Source organism: Citrus sinensis, chromosome 1 (genome assembly GCF_022201045.2).
Source record: "Citrus sinensis cultivar Valencia sweet orange chromosome 1, DVS_A1.0, whole genome shotgun sequence".
Lineage (NCBI taxonomy): Eukaryota > Viridiplantae > Streptophyta > Magnoliopsida > Sapindales > Rutaceae > Citrus > Citrus sinensis.
Genome location: NC_068556.1, coordinates 1111237 through 1133688, shown reverse-complemented (window position 1 = coordinate 1133688; position 22452 = coordinate 1111237). Strand labels below are relative to the sequence as shown.

Here is a 22452-nt window from a genome sequence, read left to right as displayed (position 1 = left end):
TTCGTTAGCATCTTATATTTTACACAAACACCGTTTTCACCTTGGCTTGAGCAGAACATACTTCAAAAACAAAGGAACCAAAAGTACCTAAGCTATGCTCACTGAATGCAAAAAGAAGCTGCATTTTATCAATGTCAGAGAACCGAAAAATGTAACTTTCCACTATGTTATAAAAGGATGTATCAAGTATACAAAATTCACCTTGTGCAATTACCCGATGGAGGCAACCACAATGAAATGTAAGCAAGCCCCTCTTACACCGAACAAAACTCATAAGCCAATAAACTGGCCAGCTATCCCCTGTATGATTAGAGAATTTCAAAAACTGGTGATGAGTAGCAATATTTTATCAAACAATAGCTATCTGTTCAGAGGCTCTAACTGAACTTCCATCATTCCACGTTGCAGACTTTTCTCTGCATGATCCCTGGTCGGGCTCAGTAGATCTGTAGAATCATCTTCCTCTAGGTTACCCAAAACCCAATTGCTTCTTCCAAATATTCTCTCTCTTCTCCGCTGCTTTTCACGAAATTCCAAATATACGACTATCAATGCAACTATCAAGAACCATACTATAAGAGCCCAAATTAGTCCATGAACATTTTCACTCCCATACCTTTCTCCTAAATGTTTCATCCCAGTGAAAAGTGCCACAATTCCTGCAATAATGGCAAATCTGCCCACAATGAAATGCAAGTACTCCCAGATCAGCCTTTTTGATGAAATCTCCTCTCCATTTGCTGGTTTCTTAGGCCTTACAAAAGCATTTAATGGTTGTACACAGGCCAAAACTGTAGCAGTAATCCCAAACTTAACATGTAATGAGCTGACATAGAAACCTCGAAGCTCAGCGACTGCAAAAAGAAGCGCAAGTAGGACAATTGCTAATCCTGAATACTGCAAGTAAACATGAATTTGATACCACCCATCACCCTTCACATGTTTCAAGTATCTAGCAGCCAATATTCCACCAGGAAGCAAAATACCCCAGGCAAGGAACATCATAAACCCATGTACAGCTAAAACTGGTCGTAAATCTTGCTCAGCCTCTGCAGAACCACGCAAAAGCAACACTCGAACGGGCCTTTGACTTTTGACAAAATGCATATTCCTTTCAGTCAGATGACCATCTGTCCAGCTAGAACCCATTGCCCATATCACTTTGAGCGGAGTTGTGGGATCAATAATATTCTTACACTTTGGACTATTTCTGTGACTGTGATTGCATGAAGGTTTTAATGGACGCGTAAACTCCAATGTAATGAAGCCATTTTCTGATTTGCACCTAACATATGTCATATTCTCAACTGTGGGATGCACACCAGAAGCATCCATACTATCAATCCAGTATGTATTTACGTGCCCTTTCCCGATATCATCAATCCAACCCACATAAGCATAGCTATTCACCATTCCACTGCCAAACCCTATCGCAAGATAACCACTTTTTTTCTCACCACGAGCAGCAAACGATATTGATTCCTTATCCTTTGACAGTGTCCAGAAAAAGGTAACTTGCTGGTCATCTAAAACAACACTGTTATTATACATATCCGATAGACCACCATCAACCACCTGAATTCTCCAACCCATTTTCTGATCATACAAAGATTGATAGTACACCTCATCAGGCGTATTCCTATCCGGAGCCCAAACCAATTCCATAGGGCTGGCTTTAACTCCTTCAGCTTCCGGCCCTCCAGCATAAATAGTCTCAGTCACATTCCTCAAAGATGCATTCCCACCAAGAATATCCGAAGTGATATAGAGTGCAACATCATGCCCAGCCTGTATTGAAAACTTTACAGGCACCCCTCTTTCCACTCTCAACACCGGAGCCTCCTTCTTATTAATGTAAAACACTTTCACAGGATTAGGAGGATTCGGATAATGCAAAGCCTCCCCTGTCACCACAACAAGTGGAACATTAGCATCAGCAATAATCAAATCCTGATCTTCTTTATCTTCTGCATCTAAAGGACCTAAACAATCATTCACATGCTCCGATACATTAAGCACCAAATGTCCATAAGTAACTGATTCAGGCTCCCCATGATTCTGGGGAAGATAGTACGGTGTAAGAGTATCAGGCGGTTTCAACAAACCCAACGCCCAAACAACCTGCATGTTCTCAGTATAATTCACAGAGAAATCATACTTCTTATCACTGGATACCAACGGTCTCTTATACCTAATAAATGACACCCCGTCTCTTCTATGCCCATAAACCAACCTAGTATTATTCACCAATCCACCCGAATCACTTCCTTCATATATTGCATCAGGACAAACCCCAGAATAAGAACCATCTTTGTTAACACATTCACTATATTTTGTAATATAAAAATCATCAACAAATGGCAATCCCTCCTGCTTGAACCCGGTCATCGCCACGTCAGCACCAAGCATAAACCCGGAAGTGGCATTCGGGTTGGCCCACCCAAACGCCATGTAATTCTGGGTCCCGGTGGCAGCCTCTAAACCAATCTCAATCGAATTTTCATCGGCATACAACGTCCATCTAATTCTAAACTCTTTTGACAACACCTTACAGTTATCGAACATTGTAGGCGCTCCCAAAACTCGAGTCGAACTGGGCGTCGGCGATGGGGCCAGTCCGGAGCTCAATGTGATACCCGAATCGGACCCATTTAAAACCATGTGGCCGAAATCGGAAGCCGTGAACGAGTCCCAGATGGAAAGCACGGGAATTTGCTCCCACGTGATGTTCTCCAACAAAAGGACAGTAAAGGTGGCGTTTTTATAAGTCTCGTTGAGGCTGTGATCGGAGACAATGAAGCCGCTGGTAATGTTATCGAAATCGGTAGCGTTGGCGCCCCACCAGTGGACGTCCGACCCAGATAACATCTCGAATTGCGAAACCCTAAATGAGCAATCGTCGATCACGGAAACAACTCCACGTAATTGGTGCTGGACCATGGAGAGCTCGTACTCGCGTCCGGTATACGGCGACGTTTTGTTACATTTTTTAACCGGATCCGCGGAGCAAGATAGGGTTAAAAAGCAGAGGAGGACTAGTAGCAGTAGGATCGGAGGTTTTATTCTTCGAAGCATGGGGGAAGGAATGAGATCCGGATCTGATTTGGATCCGAATGGAAGAAATAGAAAAAAAAATTGTTGTAATATCTTTTAGGGAGGGGGGAAAATTGAAGAATGGCTGAGCTGTTGGAGAATTGGTGAGTTGACTCAGTGGAGAAAGCCAGTCGCGTACTCGGCCTTTACGCTGGAGGGTTCTGTTTTCAACCGTTTGGAAATTTGGAATTGGAGGCTAGGCAAGGCAGGCAGGGGGGGAGAAAGAGAGAGAGAGAAAATGACCGCGGAATGGTGGGAGAATGGCAGTTTCGTGATTTCATCGAGATTTTTGTCCGAATCTTACTAGAATCCTTGTACCAGGACCAGGAGAATGAACTACCAATGACACCTGTCCAACATTTTATTAATAAAATGTAAACTTCGGTTAACCCCTTCATTTTATTATCAAACATCAAAGCCTCCCCAGTTGTTTTGTAAGTCATAAAAGCAAACCCCATACTATTAGTCCTGCATTTGTAGTAACCTTCAAAACTTATAGGGTGAATTGCAGTTTGTTCACAAATGGAGGGGTGGCTGGAATTGGTAACCATTAAATCTCTTTTACTTGCTGGAGAATGAAAACTTATCGAGTCTCCTAAAATAGACTCGAACGAGACATCGACCCAACTTGAAAAGGGTGGCCAGAGTGTAAAAATTTGACAGTCAACGCTCACATAAAAACCATATTAATGGCATGATAATATAAAAAAAGGTGTGCTTTTTAGTAGTGACTCAAGAAGGTATGGAAGGTGATGTGCATGAGTGGAGAATAAAGCAAGCAAAGCAATACGAAACTTAATTTATTAAAATAGGAATAAAGGAGAAGTATTTCGATTAGGCAACGTCTATACTTAAGATCGTCCAACGAAGTTCTTTTTCCGTGGCTTCATCATCATCACAAACGAAGTTGTTGCCAAGTGCCAACCGCCAACTATCAACAATTAATTTGTCTTCTTTAGTTTGTTTATGCGGCCATAAAACTTGTGAGCTTGCCTACGCATAGGAATTTCAGAAAGCCCTTGGAATCGGAGTGTTGCACAAATTGGGAAACTATGAACCAAGGTTCAAAAAGACTAACAGAGCTCATTTTAGCTAAAGACAATTATTTGCAATCTTGGAAGTTTTCAGAAATTTGACCAACCACAATCTTGCATCTTGGCCATCTGTACATATAGCAAGAGTTTCACTATTCTCTAGTGCTGCTGCAAATTGCCACCCAATCTCTTCCCATCAATTGGGGGAATTTCAATTTCTCTTCTGCTCCCCACCGAGACTTGGTTAAAAATACAATTAAAGAGCACAGTACTGACATTCGGACAAAAGGTAACTTGGTCAACAACCAGAACCAAGGAGAACGAAAGCAGTCCCCAGACTCCCCACACATCCTTCAGGTGAATTTCTTAAGAGATCCAGCTACTATACTTATCATAGCAAATATAATCAAATAACTAAGAAGAACACCATCGAAATAGCATAACAGTAAACAACCATGGCTCCATCAAAAGCAAACTCAGCTTCTCAGGCCGAGCTGGAAAGTACAGAACAGTAACAAGCCAACCAGACGACAATTCAAAGATACAGGATTCAAATATTAGAGAATCCAAGTGTACTAAGTTTACAATAACTCACCCTCACATCAAATACTAGTAATCTCATCTCCAGTGTTATAAAACTTGACCATGAGTGTAACAACAAATATTCAGCCTAATTCACACCAAGGATGTGCATCCAAATTCCCATTGAGACAGCCAAAGATTGATGTTTGACAGCTACCGACTCTTGTGGTGGAGCTTTTGAATGCTGCAGCATCAGTTTCAAGATATCTTATCTGAAGTTGAAAGAAATACATCAACAAGAACACCATGCATCAGTAAAAAAATAAAAAATGATAATTCCATTTAATAGATTTACTCTTCCAGTACATTGCCACCCAGAGAAGGAAAAAAAGCTCACTTCATTCATAGAAAAACAAAACAACTTACAGACCATATCTGCAGCAATGTTCACCTAGTCTAAATCCCCAAACAAGTGTAAAATATTTTTTATTATATAACAATAATGCCACTGGTCATTCTTTCAAATAATACTGTATTACACACACCTGTCCTGAAGTCAAATCTTCAACTGGGGCCCATTCTGGATTTTGAATTTGTCACATCCCTGCAGAACTTGAGCTAGTCACTACAAGGACAGTGTCTGATTGGCAAGGAAGAACCACCCTCTCTCCTCCGTGGGACACGTTTAGCTATTCTTCCAATATAAAGAGCTTGTGAACAGGTTTCATGTGCTCAAACGTCAAATGAATTTAAGAGTGACAAAGATTTCCCAAGCTATACATGAAAGATGTATCAAGGTTAAGGGAGGAAAAAGTTCAAAAGTAGACGATCTACGAGGAGATAACTACATCTCGGCAGCATAAACATGACATCATCAACCACAAGATGGGGAAAAAGGAAGAATATGATAGAAAAGAAACATCGTAAAATAAGTTGAGAATCATTATGATTATTATTGAAACACTAACTGCAATAATTTACAAGAAACTGGAACTACAAAACCAGTCAAGGTTTCGGTTACAATGCAACAAACAGCAGAAGTCACAACTAAAACAACAATCTTTTGCCAAAGTATACAAAGAGAAAACAGAGTTTCACACTTGAGTAGTCTACAAATATCCATGAACCTTTTCCCAATTATTTGTTTTTAATTAGTCTTGTCATTCTCGACACCGAGACCATACAGTACACCAGCATACTTTTCTGTGCAGCCGTTGAAGAAGTTTTCCCTCAACTTCCTAAATGTGCAGGAAGTGAGCAAACTATCTGAACCTGCTTGATGACAAATCCCAACTCGTTCTACCTCCAACAACTCCGCAAGCTTGTTCAACCCACCATGAAGGCTGTTGCAAAACTTCATCAAATGTTTGATATCATATACTACAGGAAAATACATATTGATCAATTCAAAGAATCCAGCTTGGGTATCGGGTAAACTCCGGCAAGTCAACAACTTAAGCAAATAACCAAAATCATACCCACTATGAAACGTGACCCAACGAACAACATCATTCAACACAATCCCCGACGACATCAAAAGCTCACCAAAGCGGTTCACATCAATACCCTTCTCATTATTCTTCTTAAAATCAATCCCACACTGATGCAGCAACTCAACTGAATCACTAGCAAAAATATCATCAATTAAATTAAACTCGCGAAAGTTGAATTGCCAAATGCAAAACTTGTCAGTCCCACAAGTAGGCAAATTCCCATTTTCATCCGAAAATGTTAAACCCAATTGAATCAACTTCAACATGTCGACGTTATCCTTCAACGTTTGGTAGTTATAATCATTAATATTCTTAAAAGCTCCCACGGGACGCAAAACCACGCCTGGGAACTCCGTATCCATGGCTATATAGTTATACTTATCAACAATTTCACGAATTAAAGCAAATTCCTCTTCGAGATTATCATTCCACACCTCTCGAATTTGAATTTCATCGCCCCCCTTAGGCAAAACCGACATTTCCAAGACAGCAAATTTTAAACCTAAACTGAACACAACAACAACAACAACAACAACAATACCAACCAACAAGATAGACACTAAAACGCCCAGATCCGTAAACAGATCATAAGTAACTCGAAACCTCAAAAACCTGAACTGGGTTCTCTCCGCTGGAAGAAACGTCACCGTTTCAACACTTCTCAACAGATCTGTAAGAAGACATGGGAAAAAAATTAGATTTTTTGAAACCCTAAGAAAGCAAGTAAAGTGAAGGGAGTGAGATGAGTGAATGAACAAGATCTGACCTTGGATTGATGAAATTAAAACTCGAAGCGAACAGATCTTGAGTGATTTCGTGTTCTTTCGAAGAAAAATTTTGAGGTCAACGAATTGCGAGAGGAGAGAGAAGAGAAGATATCCCGAGGGTTTTGTTTTGAATCCGTTGCCTTGCCTGGGGGCGTTAGAAGTAGAGCTGATAGGACAGTGAGATAAAATGGGAAAGTGAACCGGTCAAACGCTGTCGTTTAAACCACAACGCTCGTTAAAACGACGGCGTCTCGTTGAGTCGAAACTTTTGACTGATTTAAAAGTTAAAACTCCGGAGCGCGTTTTAAACTCTTGTATTATGATCGCTAATGAGTGGATCACAAATTCACAATTCCACAATCAATTCAAAATGACTCCCAAAGCCCCTAAAATTTGGCCTAACATATATTCTAAAGTATATCAAATTGAAAAAAAGCGTTTCTAAAATGAGTGAATTATTATTATTATAAATTTAATTAACTCGGATGGTGACAGAGAAATCTATACATAAAATCCAAATTGAGGAGTAAATAAAATTTAAGTCTTATTTGAGGTAAGCAATAATAAGCATGGACCTTGTTAAAAATTCTCACCATTTGGTCACCGTGTCAATTAAAATGTGGTATGATGAATGTTCGAGGAAGTGTCTCCTAGATGGGTCTCTTTCACAGAATTGGATTTTTCTTTTTTTTTGTTGTTTCCTTTTGCCCCAAAATTGGAGATAACAAGAGCGGCGCTTGTGTGAACATTTTTAGAGGCGTGGACGAGGCAGAGTCAAGTTCAATTATTGTGTTCTAAAACCAAACTACTTGTACGCATCCTTTAATGGTGTACACATGATCATGTGAATTGAAAATAATAATAATAAATGGTTTCGAGTGTCGATTGTCGGTAACTGTGATATGAAATTGCATAAGTTTAAGCTACTAGGTGAGGGTTTAATAGTAGTCTAAAAGAGATCTCAATTTACTTCTTCATATGAGATGCAATTGTAACAAAATAAATATGACTCTTAAAATAAGAAAATTAGAAAATATTGTCAATTGTACGCACGGACGAATAGAATACACGTCTTCGGCTTTTATAAAAATGTAATGTTATAACCACAAACACTATTATACAACATAATATAGTATATTACGATTGGTTGAATTAAAAAATACAACAGTCCATATAATTTATTTTTATTATCTATTTTTCAATTAATTAATTATGTGATGCCATATTAGTTTGCATCATAACTTATAGTTGTATTATTACTAAAAATTTATAGGCATATATCACTAATATTAAATATATGTCTCGACATCATCGACTAATTCTACCCCCATGAAATATCATTTTTTTTATAGGGTTACAGCTCTATTGTTTTGTTATTCATTTCTACAAAAGCTTGATTGTACTATAACTTAGAAAAACCATTTTTGATCACGATTATAAATTCTTTTCAGGGAGCCCTTAAGTTAAATTTAATGTAAGTTACATCTACTCACATGAACAGTGTATAATGTGAATGGTATAAGTTACATTAAATATAATTTAGTATTTACCTTTTTTTTAATCTTAAAATTTGCTTTTGAGTCGGTAGGGCCTTAATAAAGTAACATATCTAAATCGTCTGCCGGACAAAGAGAAGTACATATTGATTTCCATTCACGAACAATCACAATACTATTTTTTTGCCCATTATCGACAAAGTATGTAGTCGTGCCCCTCACTAATCGAAACAATTATTTGTTTTTTTTCTTTTAATTATAATATTTTATATCCTAGTAGAGATTGACTATCAAAACTTTTAATAAATGAATACCATGTGTCGCGAGAATTGTATGAAGATAATCCCGTATAAAATTCGTAGGAGGTGACAAATAAGCAAATGTGCTCTTCGTGTGCCGCACTGAATCAATGAATTTGGTCATTCATTGCTGACCAATTATTTTCCACTTTTATAGTAGGCAATTATGTAAACAATTATTTTCCACGACTAAGATGTAATTAATCGAGTTACCTCTGCAATTTGACCAATATACGATTAAAGGTTTTATTGCTTCTTCTCATAGAAGTCACGACTAAAATTTCAGCTAGAACATAAAGTTATCGTTAACTGATAGTGGATGTAGGATTGGATCCGATGCTGATACCAGCTTTTTGTTTACCTTATAAGGAGATGACAACATGTAGCTTTTTGTTTTCGACGGCAAGATTTATTTTCTTTATTTTTATTCTCTTTGATCTTCTTAAACAACAGAGTTGTGAAAATAATATTCTAATACGTAAGACAAATGAAAAACAAAAAAAAAAAGGAAAAAGGATACATCAGTCCTAATTATTTTATTACAAATGAAGACATATGTAAATGAATCTTTAAAAATTAATAAAACAGATCAGCTCACAAATGAATCTCAATCCTTATAATAGAACATCTCCGTCATAATTAATTTTTTTTTTTTCATCTTTTGTATCTCTACATTGTGGTGAATTGGTGATTGCAATTCACAACCACAAACCAATGGCTAATGACATTATTATATTTCACTCAAAACTTTAATGGTCAATTTAATAAATGAATTAAATTGAGATTGAAGTATTTTCATTTTAGACAATGATGATTTTAAAAACAGATACATACATACATACATACATACATACATTTTTATATTTGTTGGAGGAAAATGTCGAACGAAGAGCTGGCTTGCACCTATGCTTCTCTCGTTCTCCTCATGAGAATGGAATCATCGTCAAGTCCTGAGAAGAATGCAACTCTGATCAAGGTTGCTTATGCGACTATTGACTCTTAATGGCCAAGTTTGTTCCCCAAGCTCTTTGATTCTGGATGTTAGATATGGCGGTGCACTTGTGGGTTGTAGCAGTAGCTGCCTTTGCTGCTGCCGCTTGTGGTGATGGTGAGAATACTCCAGCTGCTACTGCTAAAGAGAAGAAGAAGGAACCCAAGGAAGAAAGTGAAGATGAAATGTGATTTTGTTTGACTATCTGAGACTTTTTCTACATTTTCCTCTTATTAATGTCCATTGTGTTTCTCCCTCATATTTGTTTTAGTCCTTGCTAAATTCTTCATTTTTTATAGTTTAAAAGGTCCGTTAAAATTTTCATTGAAAAAAATCCATTAAAATTAGGATTAATTATTTTCAAGTCAATTAAAATTATGCTCAGAGTAATTTTCCAAAAAAAAAATAAAAATAAATACATACTTTTTTTTTTTTGAATTCACATAAATAATTAGTGAAGTTTGGCTCATTTTACCATCCACTAATTTTTGGAAAATGAAAACGGCGTCACTTTAGGCAACAAAGCCACTGGAAATCACCAAAAAACTCTACAACATTCTACTTCGGTCCGCTTGCCTCCTCTCCAAGCTTTCGCAAACTGCTTTCTCTCTGTCAGCCACTCTCAAAAACCCAGCAAAACCCTCAAACAAACAACCGTACTTCTTTCGCCAATACTTCAGAAAATTATTATAAAAAAAAAAGAAGGCAAAAAATGGCATCGAGAAGACTAACGAAGACCACTTTTGCCGCTTTAAAGTCAGCCAGACACAATAAACTCTCGCTCGCTCAGTCCGGCTCCCGCGCAAAATCAATTTCCACTTTCACCAATTTTTCAAATTCACTCTCGCGGCCTCCAATCGAAAACAAACTCATACTTCCGCCGAACGATGTCGTTTCCGCGAAGTTATCCTTCACGACTGTCGGTTTCGCGCGCAAGTTTCATTCCTCCACTCCGCTCCGCTCCTCCACCACCGGCGTTTCTCAGGTCCTTACGCATATAACGGACATCTAAATTTAAAAAAAAAATTGTGGCTGTAACTATAAATATATATTCATTTTTGCTTGTGATTTGTATCTTGTTTTCATAGACTTGAGATTTTCTAAATGTAGGTGAAGAATATGCATTCTGTGAAAATATTGATAAATCTTGTAGCAGTTCAATTGATATCTGATGCTTTTATGAAACTCAATTCTGGAATTTTATGTACATGCAATGCTTGTTACTGAGAATGAGAATGTGAAGCCTGTGAGATACACACACACACACACACACACACACACACACACACACACTTACGAATTGCGGGTATATTTATTCAGATTACTCCAACGGAGTTCACTGAGAAGGCGTGGGAGGGTATTGTAGGCGCGGTTGATGCTGCACGAGTTAACAACCAGCAAGTGGTGGAAACTGAACATCTGATGAAAGCTCTGTTGGAGCAAAAGGATGGTTTGGCTCGGAGAATACTCACAAAGGCGGGGCAAGACAACACCAAAGTTCTGCAGGCTACAGAAGACTTTATATCCAAACAACCAAAAGTATCTACTTTCAAATTTTGAGGACATATTTATTTGTGTTAGCTTTGTTGGTAATGTAGTTGGAATTTTTTTTTTCTTGTGTCAGGTGACAGGTGCCACTAGTGGACCTATAGTGGGATCAAATTTTGGTTTGCTCTTGAGTAATGCTCAAAGGATTAAAAAAGAAATGGAAGATGATTTCGTGTCTGTAGAGCATCTTTTGTTGGCATTTCTTTCAGATGATAGGTTTGGACGGCTGTTGTTCAATGATATCAGGCTTAATGAGAAGGACTTGAAGGATGCAGTTAAAGCTGTTCGTGGACATCAGAGAGTAACTGATCAAAGTATGCACTCCTTGATGCATTCAAATTCTTGAACTTTTTATACATTTAGAACTCAATATTTTGTGTTTTGTGACAAGAAGAAGCTACTTGAATTCGGTAAGAATTATGTGCTGCAATAGAGAAGAGTAGGAAGCTTTGTCAAACAAAATATGGACTATGTTATAAAGGTAGATAGTGTTGCAACTGGTTTGTGTCTGTTTCACTTGGTTATTCACGGCTTTTCTTTTCATCTGTTTCATCTTGTCCAACCTGATATATACGCATGAGTTGCAAGGTTTGAACCTCCCCTTGCATTTAATATCATGTGCTGAGTTTTTTTGTCTCTTAATGTAGTGAGATCATGTTCTTTAGCGGTTTTCTACACCTCCTTTTTGTCGGATCTCAAGATAGATTATGCTTGTGTGATACAGTCAAACCCACAGCTGGATTACGTGTTTCTGATGATTAACTATTAGATATTACGTGTTCTATAATTAGTTACCTTTCCAATCTGTGACTAATTGACTTGCTATTTCCTTGGTTGCTTTTAGCTGTTGGTTACCATCACTTGTTATTTTCTTCATGTATGTAGATCCTGAAGGAAAATATCAAGCATTGGAGAAGTATGGGAATGACTTGACAGAGCTTGCTAGGAGTGGAAAACTTGATCCTGTTATAGGTCGAGATGATGAAATTAGGAGATGTATCCAGATATTATCTAGGAGAACCAAAAATAATCCTGTTATTATTGGTGAGCCTGGTGTGGGGAAAACTGCCATTGCTGAGGGGTATGTAGCTTGTGTTTTCAGTTTTCAAATTCATAAACTTATACTTCACCATGGCTCTTTCCAGAAGTACAAAAAAACATGTACCTTGGATTTTTATTTGTGTAAATTGTTTATTTAGTATATCTGGGTGGAATCTATAGATTATGCAAAAATATTTCTTGGTTATCTTGTTCGAGATGCAGTATTCTTTGCATCTTTTGCAATCACATAGTTTAGCAATTGCAGATCATTCTTGTTAAGTTGGTTGTGTAGCAGTATATGATTTTTGTGCCAGATCACTAATCTATTTCCTGAGTCTGAGATGAGATATATGTTAATACTAAGACTTTTTTAATTTCTTTGCAGATTGGCTCAGAGGATTGTGCGAGGGGATGTTCCAGAAACATTGCAAAACAGAAAGGTTTTATTGATTCTTGAATGGAAAAGATTTTGTTTCAGATGATTCTATGGCAGTTTCTTAACTGAGACTTTAGTGAAACAGTTGAATCTAAGCAAGAGTTGTTCTTGAGGACTCCTGATATTGACGATATTAATTTATAAAAAATAATTGCATTAAACATACACACACTCTCTCTTTCTCCTTCAACTAAACTTGTATTTAATCTTTTTGTTTACTCTTATATTACACAGCTGATCTCCTTAGATATGGCTTCGTTAGTTGCTGGTACCTGTTATCGTGGCGATTTCGAGAAAAGGTTGAAAGCTGTGTTGAAGGAAGTTACCAAGTCCAATGGACAGATTATCTTATTTATTGATGAACTACATACAATTATTGGGGCAGGTTGTAGCCTTACCCTGTTATTTGTAGTATTGTTTTAGATAATCTTATGATCCTTGACAACAAAAGTACGACCAGCATTATCAGCTTCCTGATTGAAAACTTCTTTAAATTTTGTGGAGGTGCACATTCGCGTGTATGCCTTCAAGTTGGTGGCTGGATTGATTTGACATTCACTACACACACTATTATCTTGTATCTGTTTTGATTATGAAATTGAGTCAGTTCTTGATACAAAGTCCTCAGTTGTGGATTATTTTGTGTAGGTAATCAGTCTGGTGCAATGGATGCTAGCAACATGCTGAAACCAATGCTTGGTCGAGGTGAGCTTCGGTGCATAGGAGCAACTACATTGAATGAATATAGGAACTACATTGAGAAAGATCCTGCTCTTGAGCGTAGATTTCAACAAGTGTTTTGCGATCAACCATCTGTTGAAAATACAATATCTATACTTCGTGGGCTGCGGGAGCGATATGAGCTACATCATGGTGTTAAAATATCAGACAGTGCCCTCGTTTCTGCAGCCGTTCTTGCAGATCGATACATCACAGAACGATTTTTGCCTGACAAAGGTAAATGACATATTTTGTTTACTCTTCATGCAGATATCTAACAGGGAGACGTGTTTTTGTTATTTTTAGGTATTTGATTAAAGAGACTTCTAGAGCGGTCCTGTCATGAGTTGTGAATCCCATGTCTAAATTTATGTTTTTTTTTCCCAGCCCTAATTTTTTTAATGCCATTTACATGCTTTGTCTTGCAATACAAGATGAAGTACAACACAAAATCTTGTATGCATGACGAAGTGCAAGACAGAGTCTTGTATGCATGACAAAGTGCAAAACAGTCTTGTATGCATGCTAAAGTGCAAGAAGAACACTTCTATGCATGACGAAGTGCAAGACGGAATCTTACAAACACTCTAAAATTGATTATAATAAGGACATTTTTGTCTTTCTACAATAATAGCATCTGAAAAAAAAAACATGATTTTGGTCAAAGGGGTCAAGACTCACGACAACCTTTTACAAAGGTACTTCTATCCAAAATAATACTGTTATTGTCTTCTGTATTTCAATTAAATAATTAATTGGAGTTCTTGTGACTGGTTGTTAATTCATGACTCATTCAGGCTATAGTCACCAAAACCTAGATGCATCAGAAGTCCGGAAAAACAAACATATGATTCTACTGTATTGGTGCATCCGCAGTTTAATTGTTTATTTGATAGTTTATTTTCCTTGTTTTCTCATTTTGCTTAGAAAAAGGGTTAAAAAAAAATTCAGCGATAGCTATTTGATGCATATTGAAAGTATAGTTTCTGTCTTTTTAATGTACAAAAGAGTGGATATGCTCTCAATCAGAGAGTGCTTTTTGTGATTGACCTTTGAGAAGTTGTTGATGCCAATGAAAGATGGAAGCTATGGGTTTGCTTCCAAGGTAACCCACAGAGAAAGGGGGAAAGGAGAAAGAATTGGAAGAAATAGCCAACTATTTTTCTTCCCCTATGTTTGTATCTTGTCACTGCCTGGAATCTTGTTAAATGTTAACATCTTCTGTGTACGTTGTCTTGTATAAAGATTGTAATTAGCTTTTTTCTTTCAGCCATCGATCTTGTTGATGAAGCTGCCGCAAAACTGAAAATGGAGATAACTTCCAAGCCTATAGAGCTGGATGAGATAGACAGAGCTGTGCTTAAATTGGAGATGGAGAAGCTTTCTCTGAAAAATGACACCGATAAGGCATCCAAAGAAAGGTTAAGCAAACTGGAACATGATCTGAATTCATTAAAACAGAAACAAAAAGAATTAAATGACCAGTGGAGCCGTGAGAAAGATCTCATGAGTCGAATACGTTCAATTAAAGAAGAGGTAACCCTTCTCTTAGTCTTATTATTATTAAATTTCCGTCCCTTCTTTTCCCTTAATTTCTTATGTAATTGTTTAAATTTTGATAGATTGATAGAGTTAACCTAGAAATGGAAGCTGCTGAGCGTGACTATGACCTGAATCGTGCTGCTGAACTCAAATATGGAACTATGATCTCCCTTCAACGTCAATTAGAAGAGGCTGAGAAGAACCTTTCTGAATTCCAAAAATCTGGACATTCCTTACTTCGAGAGGAGGTCACTGATCTTGATATTGCTGAAATTGTTAGCAAATGGACAGGCATACCCCTATCTAGCCTTCAACAATCAGAGCGGGAAAAGCTAGTTATGCTGGAAGAAGTACTTCACAAGAGAGTTATTGGTCAAGATATTGCAGTTAAATCAGTTGCTGATGCAATCCGACGTTCGAGGGCAGGATTATCTGACCCGGCTCGACCTATAGCTAGCTTCATGTTCATGGGTCCTACTGGTGTTGGAAAAACTGAGCTTGGAAAAGCTTTAGCTGATTTCCTCTTTAACACAGAAAATGCACTTGTCAGAATTGATATGAGTGAGTACATGGAAAAGCATTCAGTTTCTCGATTGGTTGGGGCGCCACCAGGTTACGTTGGTTATGAAGAAGGTGGACAACTCACTGAAGTGGTTCGTCGAAGACCATATTCTGTAGTACTCTTTGATGAAATTGAGAAAGCCCATCAGGATGTCTTCAACATATTGTTACAGTTGTTGGATGATGGAAGGATAACTGATTCTCAGGGTAGGACTGTCAGTTTTACTAACTGTGTCGTGATAATGACTTCAAATATTGGGTCTCACTATATACTTGAAACTCTCCAAAGTGTACAAGATAGCAAGGAAGCTGTTTATGAGGTGATGAAAAAGCAAGTTGTGGAATTGGCTAGACAAACATTTCGGCCAGAATTTTTGAATAGAATTGATGAGTACATTGTGTTCCAGCCTTTGGACTCCAAAGAAATCAGCAAAATTGTTGAAATACAGGTAATAAAATCTCCATAGATAGTTCCTTTTAGTTGCCTAATTCTTTTTATGCTTTCATATTAGGCCTATATTGTTATATAGATGCATTTTTATCAGTCAACCAATTTATCAGTGCAAGCTCTGAGATAAGGAGTGATCATTCAATTGGCTTTAAACAAACTGAATTTTGGGGATGGGATCCTATATTCTAGCTGTCAATTCTTTTCGTAAGTCACTGTCTCTTGAGAGACAATGTGGCATTTGTGGCCATAAGCATTCTCTTTCCCAACATAAGTCTTAAGCCTGCTTGAATTTGTTATGCATGAGGGAGGGAAGGTTCAGCTGAACATTCAGACTTTGAGTCAACATCATCTGGACCTTTTTAATGGATCTAAGTAAAACAAATTTCTACTTTGGGTTTCATGAGAAAAGTTTGGTGTTGAATTATTTGAGTTGGCTGGTTTTTCATTTGTTTCTTATATTTGAGGATGATCTCCATCTGCTTGTCATTAGAATCTCTGTTACAGAAAAATGATCTTGTCTGATATTTATTTTTGGTTCATCATATCGGTATGTGAACGAGCATGCATATAATATTGCTGGACATATCTTCTTTGTAGTATCTGCATCTTACGTATTAATTGTTTAATTTAAAGTTGTCGTTGTTGATTGGCAGATGAACCGAGTGAAAGACAGGCTGAAACAAAAGAAGATCGATCTTCACTATACAAAGGAAGCTGTTACTCTTCTAGGGATATTGGGTTTTGACCCTAACTTTGGGGCAAGGCCAGTTAAGAGGGTAATACAGCAGTTGGTTGAAAATGAAATTGCGGTGGCCATCTTGAAAGGAGATATTAAGGAGGAAGACTCAGTTATCATTGATGTTGATGACTCCCCATCAGCCAAAGACCTTCCTCCACGAAACAAATTGTGCATCAAGAAATTGGAGAGCTCTTCCTCCATTGATGCAATGGTTGCCAATGACTAATACTTGTTTTTGGAGTGGTAAATAAACTCAATAAAAACTTTGTTTGGTCTTTTGCTGATATCTGGGTACAATCACGGTGGCATCCAAGGTACACTTCCCTTTTCTTGTGTTATAAATTTAGTTTGGAGAACGATATGTTCATGCCTTTAATTTGTAAAATATATCAAACTTTTTCCTCATCTCATCATCTTATTCTGTCGTTTGCACATATAATGTGGTGCTCTTATTTGATTAGCTTAATCCAAACATCAATCCAAAGTTGATAACAGGAAGAATAGAAGCTTTTTGGGTCGGTTGTTTGCTTTTGTCTCTCATGAGAGAATGATGGAATAATTATTATTATATGAAAAGGTTCCCATAGCTGTTGTGCCTTCATGCAATCTCGTGAACTCTCGACTCTTGTCTTTTACTAAAGAAATTTTGCGGACATACAGTTCTTTAGATAATGGGGTACCAAGCAGTTTAGCTATTGTTTAACAAACATCAGCTCTCTGATGTCTTCTGCTTGTGTCTTGTGTGTTGCTTTTCTAGTTTATTAGTTCGTGTGTTAAAAGATAAACAATGATTGGGGTTGTAAGTGGAATTGTGGAATCCTGCTAATGGCCCAAATTAGTATTTTCTTTTTAGATGTCGATATTTTTGGAATTCCCTATACGCCCTTTATAGCCATTAGGTTGTCGTTTGGTGGTTGGTGTATTGCAATGAGTTTAGTTGCCTTTTACTCTGGCAACATCGAAAATAAAAATGTGTGTCTAGGCAGGTAACAAAAATGGATACAATTGATTATTTGGGAGGAGACGGACTTTGTCACATAAATTGCATTTATTACAAATAAGTTGTGTTAGTTGGGTTGATTCATTCGATACCAATCTTTCTAATTCGCAATTTAATGGGTTTGGGTGTTATTCATTCTGATGTTGTCCTGCATCTAACCAATTATGTACATCATGCGACCAAATTATATAGCTTGTCAATATATTAATAAATTTTTTTATGGGGAAAAAAATTTATATTATAATATATTGATATAATAATAAGCATTTTGTCTCGGTTGGGTATGCTATTGCATGAATATCTAAGCTTTTAGATATTTAGAGATAAAGGTTGTGGGAATTTTCTTTTTCTTTTTGGGGGAAAAGAAATTGTTAAGGGGCTGGGTCTAAAATTTTTAGGTATCCAACATAAATTGTTAGTCTATTTGATGGAGGGATTATTCTACTTACAAATAAACTGGAATCTAGTTTTTTTTTTTCAGCTCTTTCATTTGTTACATTCAGATTGTTCCATCACCATATTTAAACTAAGTAGGGTCTAGCTTTGATGCCACTTGATTAGGGGTTGGGTTTAGGTTTTTAGGTATTCAATAAAATATACTAGCCTTTTAATGGATGAATTTATCATGTTTATAAACCCAAATAATTTTCTTTTATTAATCAATATAAGACACAGTTTAACAAACTTTCTCTACCTGCAATGGAACTTAAACCTCTCTCTACGTGGATGGATTTCATTTCAACATCAAACTATGCCGCTATTATATTTTCACTGCAAGTACTCACACTAGATGTAGCTTATCATTTGTAAATGTATTACCCTGGTTTTATGATTTTTGTAGCTTTTCATTAGATAAAATAATGTAAAAGGAAGTGAGAGTGACTGAGTGAGACCAAGTAGTATGGAGAAGGAACATCTTGTCCCGTTAGTATGTGTATGTATACATAATAAACAAATAGTTGTAGATTTTAAGTGAACATGGTTTATAATATTTTGTATTCTATGGCGGCGAAAGTGTGACTCCCATACCTTTTACTTTCATACACACCGATAGCATCGACACCAAATACCCATAATCATGCCACCTGTGCAAAATTTATGTACATGTATTCATGAATTCAGGGAATGGGTGTCCTTACATTCATTCGTGAAAATATCTTAAGACGCACTTAATGTATGCTGTGTTGTGTTATTTATTTATTTTATTTTTTTATTACATGAGACTATTGTTCAGATTACAACTCATATTACGTGAGATTATAGTTGATATTTACAAATCAGACTATTATTGAGACCAATTTACATCAATGTTAATAAAGTTCTGTCCAGATTTTAACCCTCACAAATATTTGAGGGATGTCTACTCTTCACTCATAGGTGACTATTACTGAGATCAATTTATATCAATGTTAATGGAGTTCTGCCTAGATTTTAACCCTCACAAATATTTGAGAGATGTCTACTCTTCACTCATGGGTAAGGGAGAAGACTGGTTTCACTCAATTAATTGAGAAAAAAAAATCCTCACAATGTTTTTGTGGAGATTCGAACTGTTGCCTTCCAAATTAGAGGGCAGTAGCCCTGGCCACTCGGGCTCAGCCGAGTAGTTATTTTATTCTTGTTTTAGTTTTATTTGATTCGGTTGTGGGGTACATGTAGAAAGAATTTAATTTTTTTTTCTTATAGGTCAATGGACATAAGATCGTCAATACGGATTGAATTGTCAATAATCTTACGAAATAAATGTAAAAACAAATAATCTTCACGTGTTGTGCACGGCTGATCTGAAGACAATGACACATTACAAAATTCAATAGGACGAGTGGACCGGACCTGGGTCACGGCATTTTCCGGCACGACCTCTTTAAATAGTCATCAGACTCAAAATTTGTCAAATTCACGCTTCACGCATAAACATATTATTATTGTTGAAGAAAGTAACATGGCTAATAAGTCCACTGAGCAAATATTCGATGCCCACGTGGTTGATTTTCTTCTATTCATCAATTATTTTCTTGGCATGGCAGAAAGTAGTATGACTTTTTAATTTCAAGTTACGGTTCTTCTCTGTAGGTGTATATTTTATAAAATGTTATCTATTGTTTCAAAGATTAAATGTCAATTTGAAAGTTAATGCTTGTTGACAAAATTTGCATTTCAGTATTATGCTTGCTCTCTTTTCCAAAAGGGTTCTTGAATTTCCTCTTTAAAGGGTTTCAATCAGAATAAAAGTTTATGGATTAAATTTAAATTCTCCACAATTTTAACCACTATAATTCCACTCTCTGTGCATTAGCGAATAGATATGAAAAGTTAACTCAATCTTGCTTCCCCAATAAATATAGTGATATTAAGACTACCAGTCACAAATAAATTTCATAATTTGTGATAAAAAAAATAGTATTTGACAAAATAATTATATAATAAAATAATATGTTTGTAATAAAATTTACCAAACGCATGTATATTATTATTGAAATTAATAGTAACCACAACAATACAATTTACCATCATTTTTTTAATTAGCAACTTATTGCATCTGCATAGTAAAAATAGGTTATTTAATTTGCAATCCAAATCCCAAACTGGCCCTATGTTTCGAGAAGTTTTGAACCATTTGTAATTCTATAAGTTTTAAATTCATGAAAATCTTACCATAGCTAAAGCCTTTAGTAGACTATGGGTTTTGAGTATGAAGGTTATTAGTGGCTAGAATATCATCACCGATATTCATCCCAAGAGTATGATTGTAACGTCAATAAATTACGAGAGTTTTTTTTTTTTTTTTTTTTTTTTTTGTCATCCAATCAGAAGAAGGTTTTTAAGTCAAGACCTTGGAAAATTCGATAAACCAAGGGGGGAAAAAAACGACAATTTTTTGGAATGGAATGTCAGTCAAATACATGATTACATGTATCTCATTTTGGTGGAAACATGAAAGTGTGAAAAGGAAGTGGAAGAAGCAAAATTCAAGCCCGTGGCCATGGGCTGGAAGAGTGTGAAAGTGGACATACGAATGAGATTATGAGTCGAGCGAGTCGGGCTTTGTTTGGTTGCGTACATACATACATGTGGAGTTTTTTTTTTTTTTTTTTCTCAAATTTTAATTGGACGCACTAAAATGGTAAAATCTAAATCCTGACTTGAACATATACACACCACGCCGTACACGCTACTGAACCGTATTAGTAGCATACGACCGAACCGACCATCGTTAGATTTAACAAATCAAAGAGTAGAGGACCCCACTGCCACTAGATCGGGGCCCACTGCGAAGCTTCTTTGCCAAACACATATTAGCTGGATGCCATAGACGGTGAGCGAGATGTGTTTGTACTGTGAAATGCATCACACCGTAGTACAATTTTGCACATTTTCCTATGCAACCAAACCCACGGGACCATGGTCTTCGTGGCTTCTTTGGCAAGCCCCTCTCCACAAAAACGGCTTCTTCTTATGCATACTCTCTCTCTCTCTCTAGATTTTCTTTTTTCTTTTTTCTAAATATACACTTCACTATGACAGTGATAAACGTAAAATATTAGACGTCATCCGGTAGTGAACTTTATCTATTTAGGTGAAAATGAGATTAAAAAAAAAATACTAATTTAGTATAGTAAAAATTTATTAACAAAATGAGTTTTGGTTGCTATTTCTGAAACTTATAACCGTCCATCACACCAAATTATAAAATTAGAGAGGGTTTAATTTTTTTTAATTACATGAAACTATTGCTCAAGAATACAACTCATATTACATGAGAATATAATTAATATTTATAAATCAAACTATTACTGTGACAAGAGTACATTAACATCATATGAAGTACTCCCCAAATTTTAACCCTCGTTAATAATTGAGGGATATCTACTCCACTCATATGAAGCACTATCCATATTTTAACTCTTATTTATAATCGAAGAATGTCTATTTCACTCACATTTCGTAAGCGAAAAGACCAGTCTTTACTCAATTTTGAGAGTGGAATTAAGTCCTCATATTACTATACGGAGACTCGAACTCAAGTTCTCACAGTGTGTGAGAGAGGATCTAATTTAAGTATTCTTTTAGTATGAAAAATGAAGAGATGTATTTGGCATTTGTTTTGGTATCTATCAAACAATATTTGTTTTGTATTAGAATTAGATTGGTTCTATTTAAAATTTATTTCTTTTTAATATAATATTGTATGAAAAATATATTTTGTTAAGTAAAATCACGAATATAATTAATTATACACGTTTTGTACTCAGATAACATGTGATGTGGTATTGTGGCTCAGGGTGTCATCACTGATTGATTTAATTAAATATCTAATTGTTAGCAACTTTAATGAAGTTGAAATTGATTGATTAAACAAAATACAATTAATTTAATTCTAATCAATGATAACCTAACTATACATTTATGGCTGACTGTAGAAAGCTTAAAGGTGATTATCAATCTAACATTCTAAGAGGTTTTATTTATGCGGCAAAGGCTCGTTTGGTTGGAGTATAAAAGATAGAAAGAGAGAAGGAGATTGGTGCTTTGCTGTTTTTTTTTTTTTTATATATAATTTATTTTTAATTTTTTAGTTTTGTTTAAGACGGACAAAATTAGTTGGTGAATAAATTGTCTTCACTTGGAACTATTTTCCAAAAAGTCCATCCAAACAAGGCTTAAATTATTCAGTATTAGAGTCACTTTCTAATACTCCTCTGCCTCTTTCATCTGTTT

At 36.3% G+C, this 22452-nt stretch overlaps 3 protein-coding genes across 3 annotated transcripts; 1 reads left to right on the top strand and 2 right to left on the bottom strand.

Annotated features, from left to right (window-relative positions):
• Nucleotides 1-139: 139 nt before the first annotated feature.
• LOC102622385 (hypothetical protein) lies at nt 140-3426 on the bottom strand. The gene has a single exon (XM_006483394.4). It carries the CDS (start codon nt 3073-3075, stop codon nt 361-363), a length of 2715 nt encoding a protein of 904 aa, XP_006483457.1. The 5' UTR covers nt 3076-3426; the 3' UTR covers nt 140-360.
• Nucleotides 3427-5578: 2152 nt separating this feature from the next.
• Nucleotides 5579-7089, bottom strand: LOC102622681 (probable CCR4-associated factor 1 homolog 7). Its single transcript, XM_006483395.3, has 2 exons — nt 6909-7089; nt 5579-6812 (listed from the first exon to the last, which is right to left on the bottom strand). Exon 2 carries the CDS (start codon nt 6619-6621, stop codon nt 5797-5799), a length of 825 nt encoding a protein of 274 aa, XP_006483458.1. The 5' UTR covers nt 6622-6812; nt 6909-7089; the 3' UTR covers nt 5579-5796.
• A 3133-nt stretch (nt 7090-10222) lies between these two features.
• On the top strand, nt 10223-17138 carry LOC102622978 (chaperone protein ClpB4, mitochondrial). The gene is made up of 10 exons (XM_006483396.4): nt 10223-10680; nt 11016-11234; nt 11320-11557; nt 12129-12324; nt 12670-12724; nt 12955-13105; nt 13369-13677; nt 14711-14976; nt 15063-15992; nt 16648-17138. Exons 1-10 carry the CDS (start codon nt 10408-10410, stop codon nt 16957-16959), a joined length of 2949 nt encoding a protein of 982 aa, XP_006483459.1. The 5' UTR covers nt 10223-10407; the 3' UTR covers nt 16960-17138.
• Nucleotides 17139-22452: the final 5314 nt, after the last annotated feature.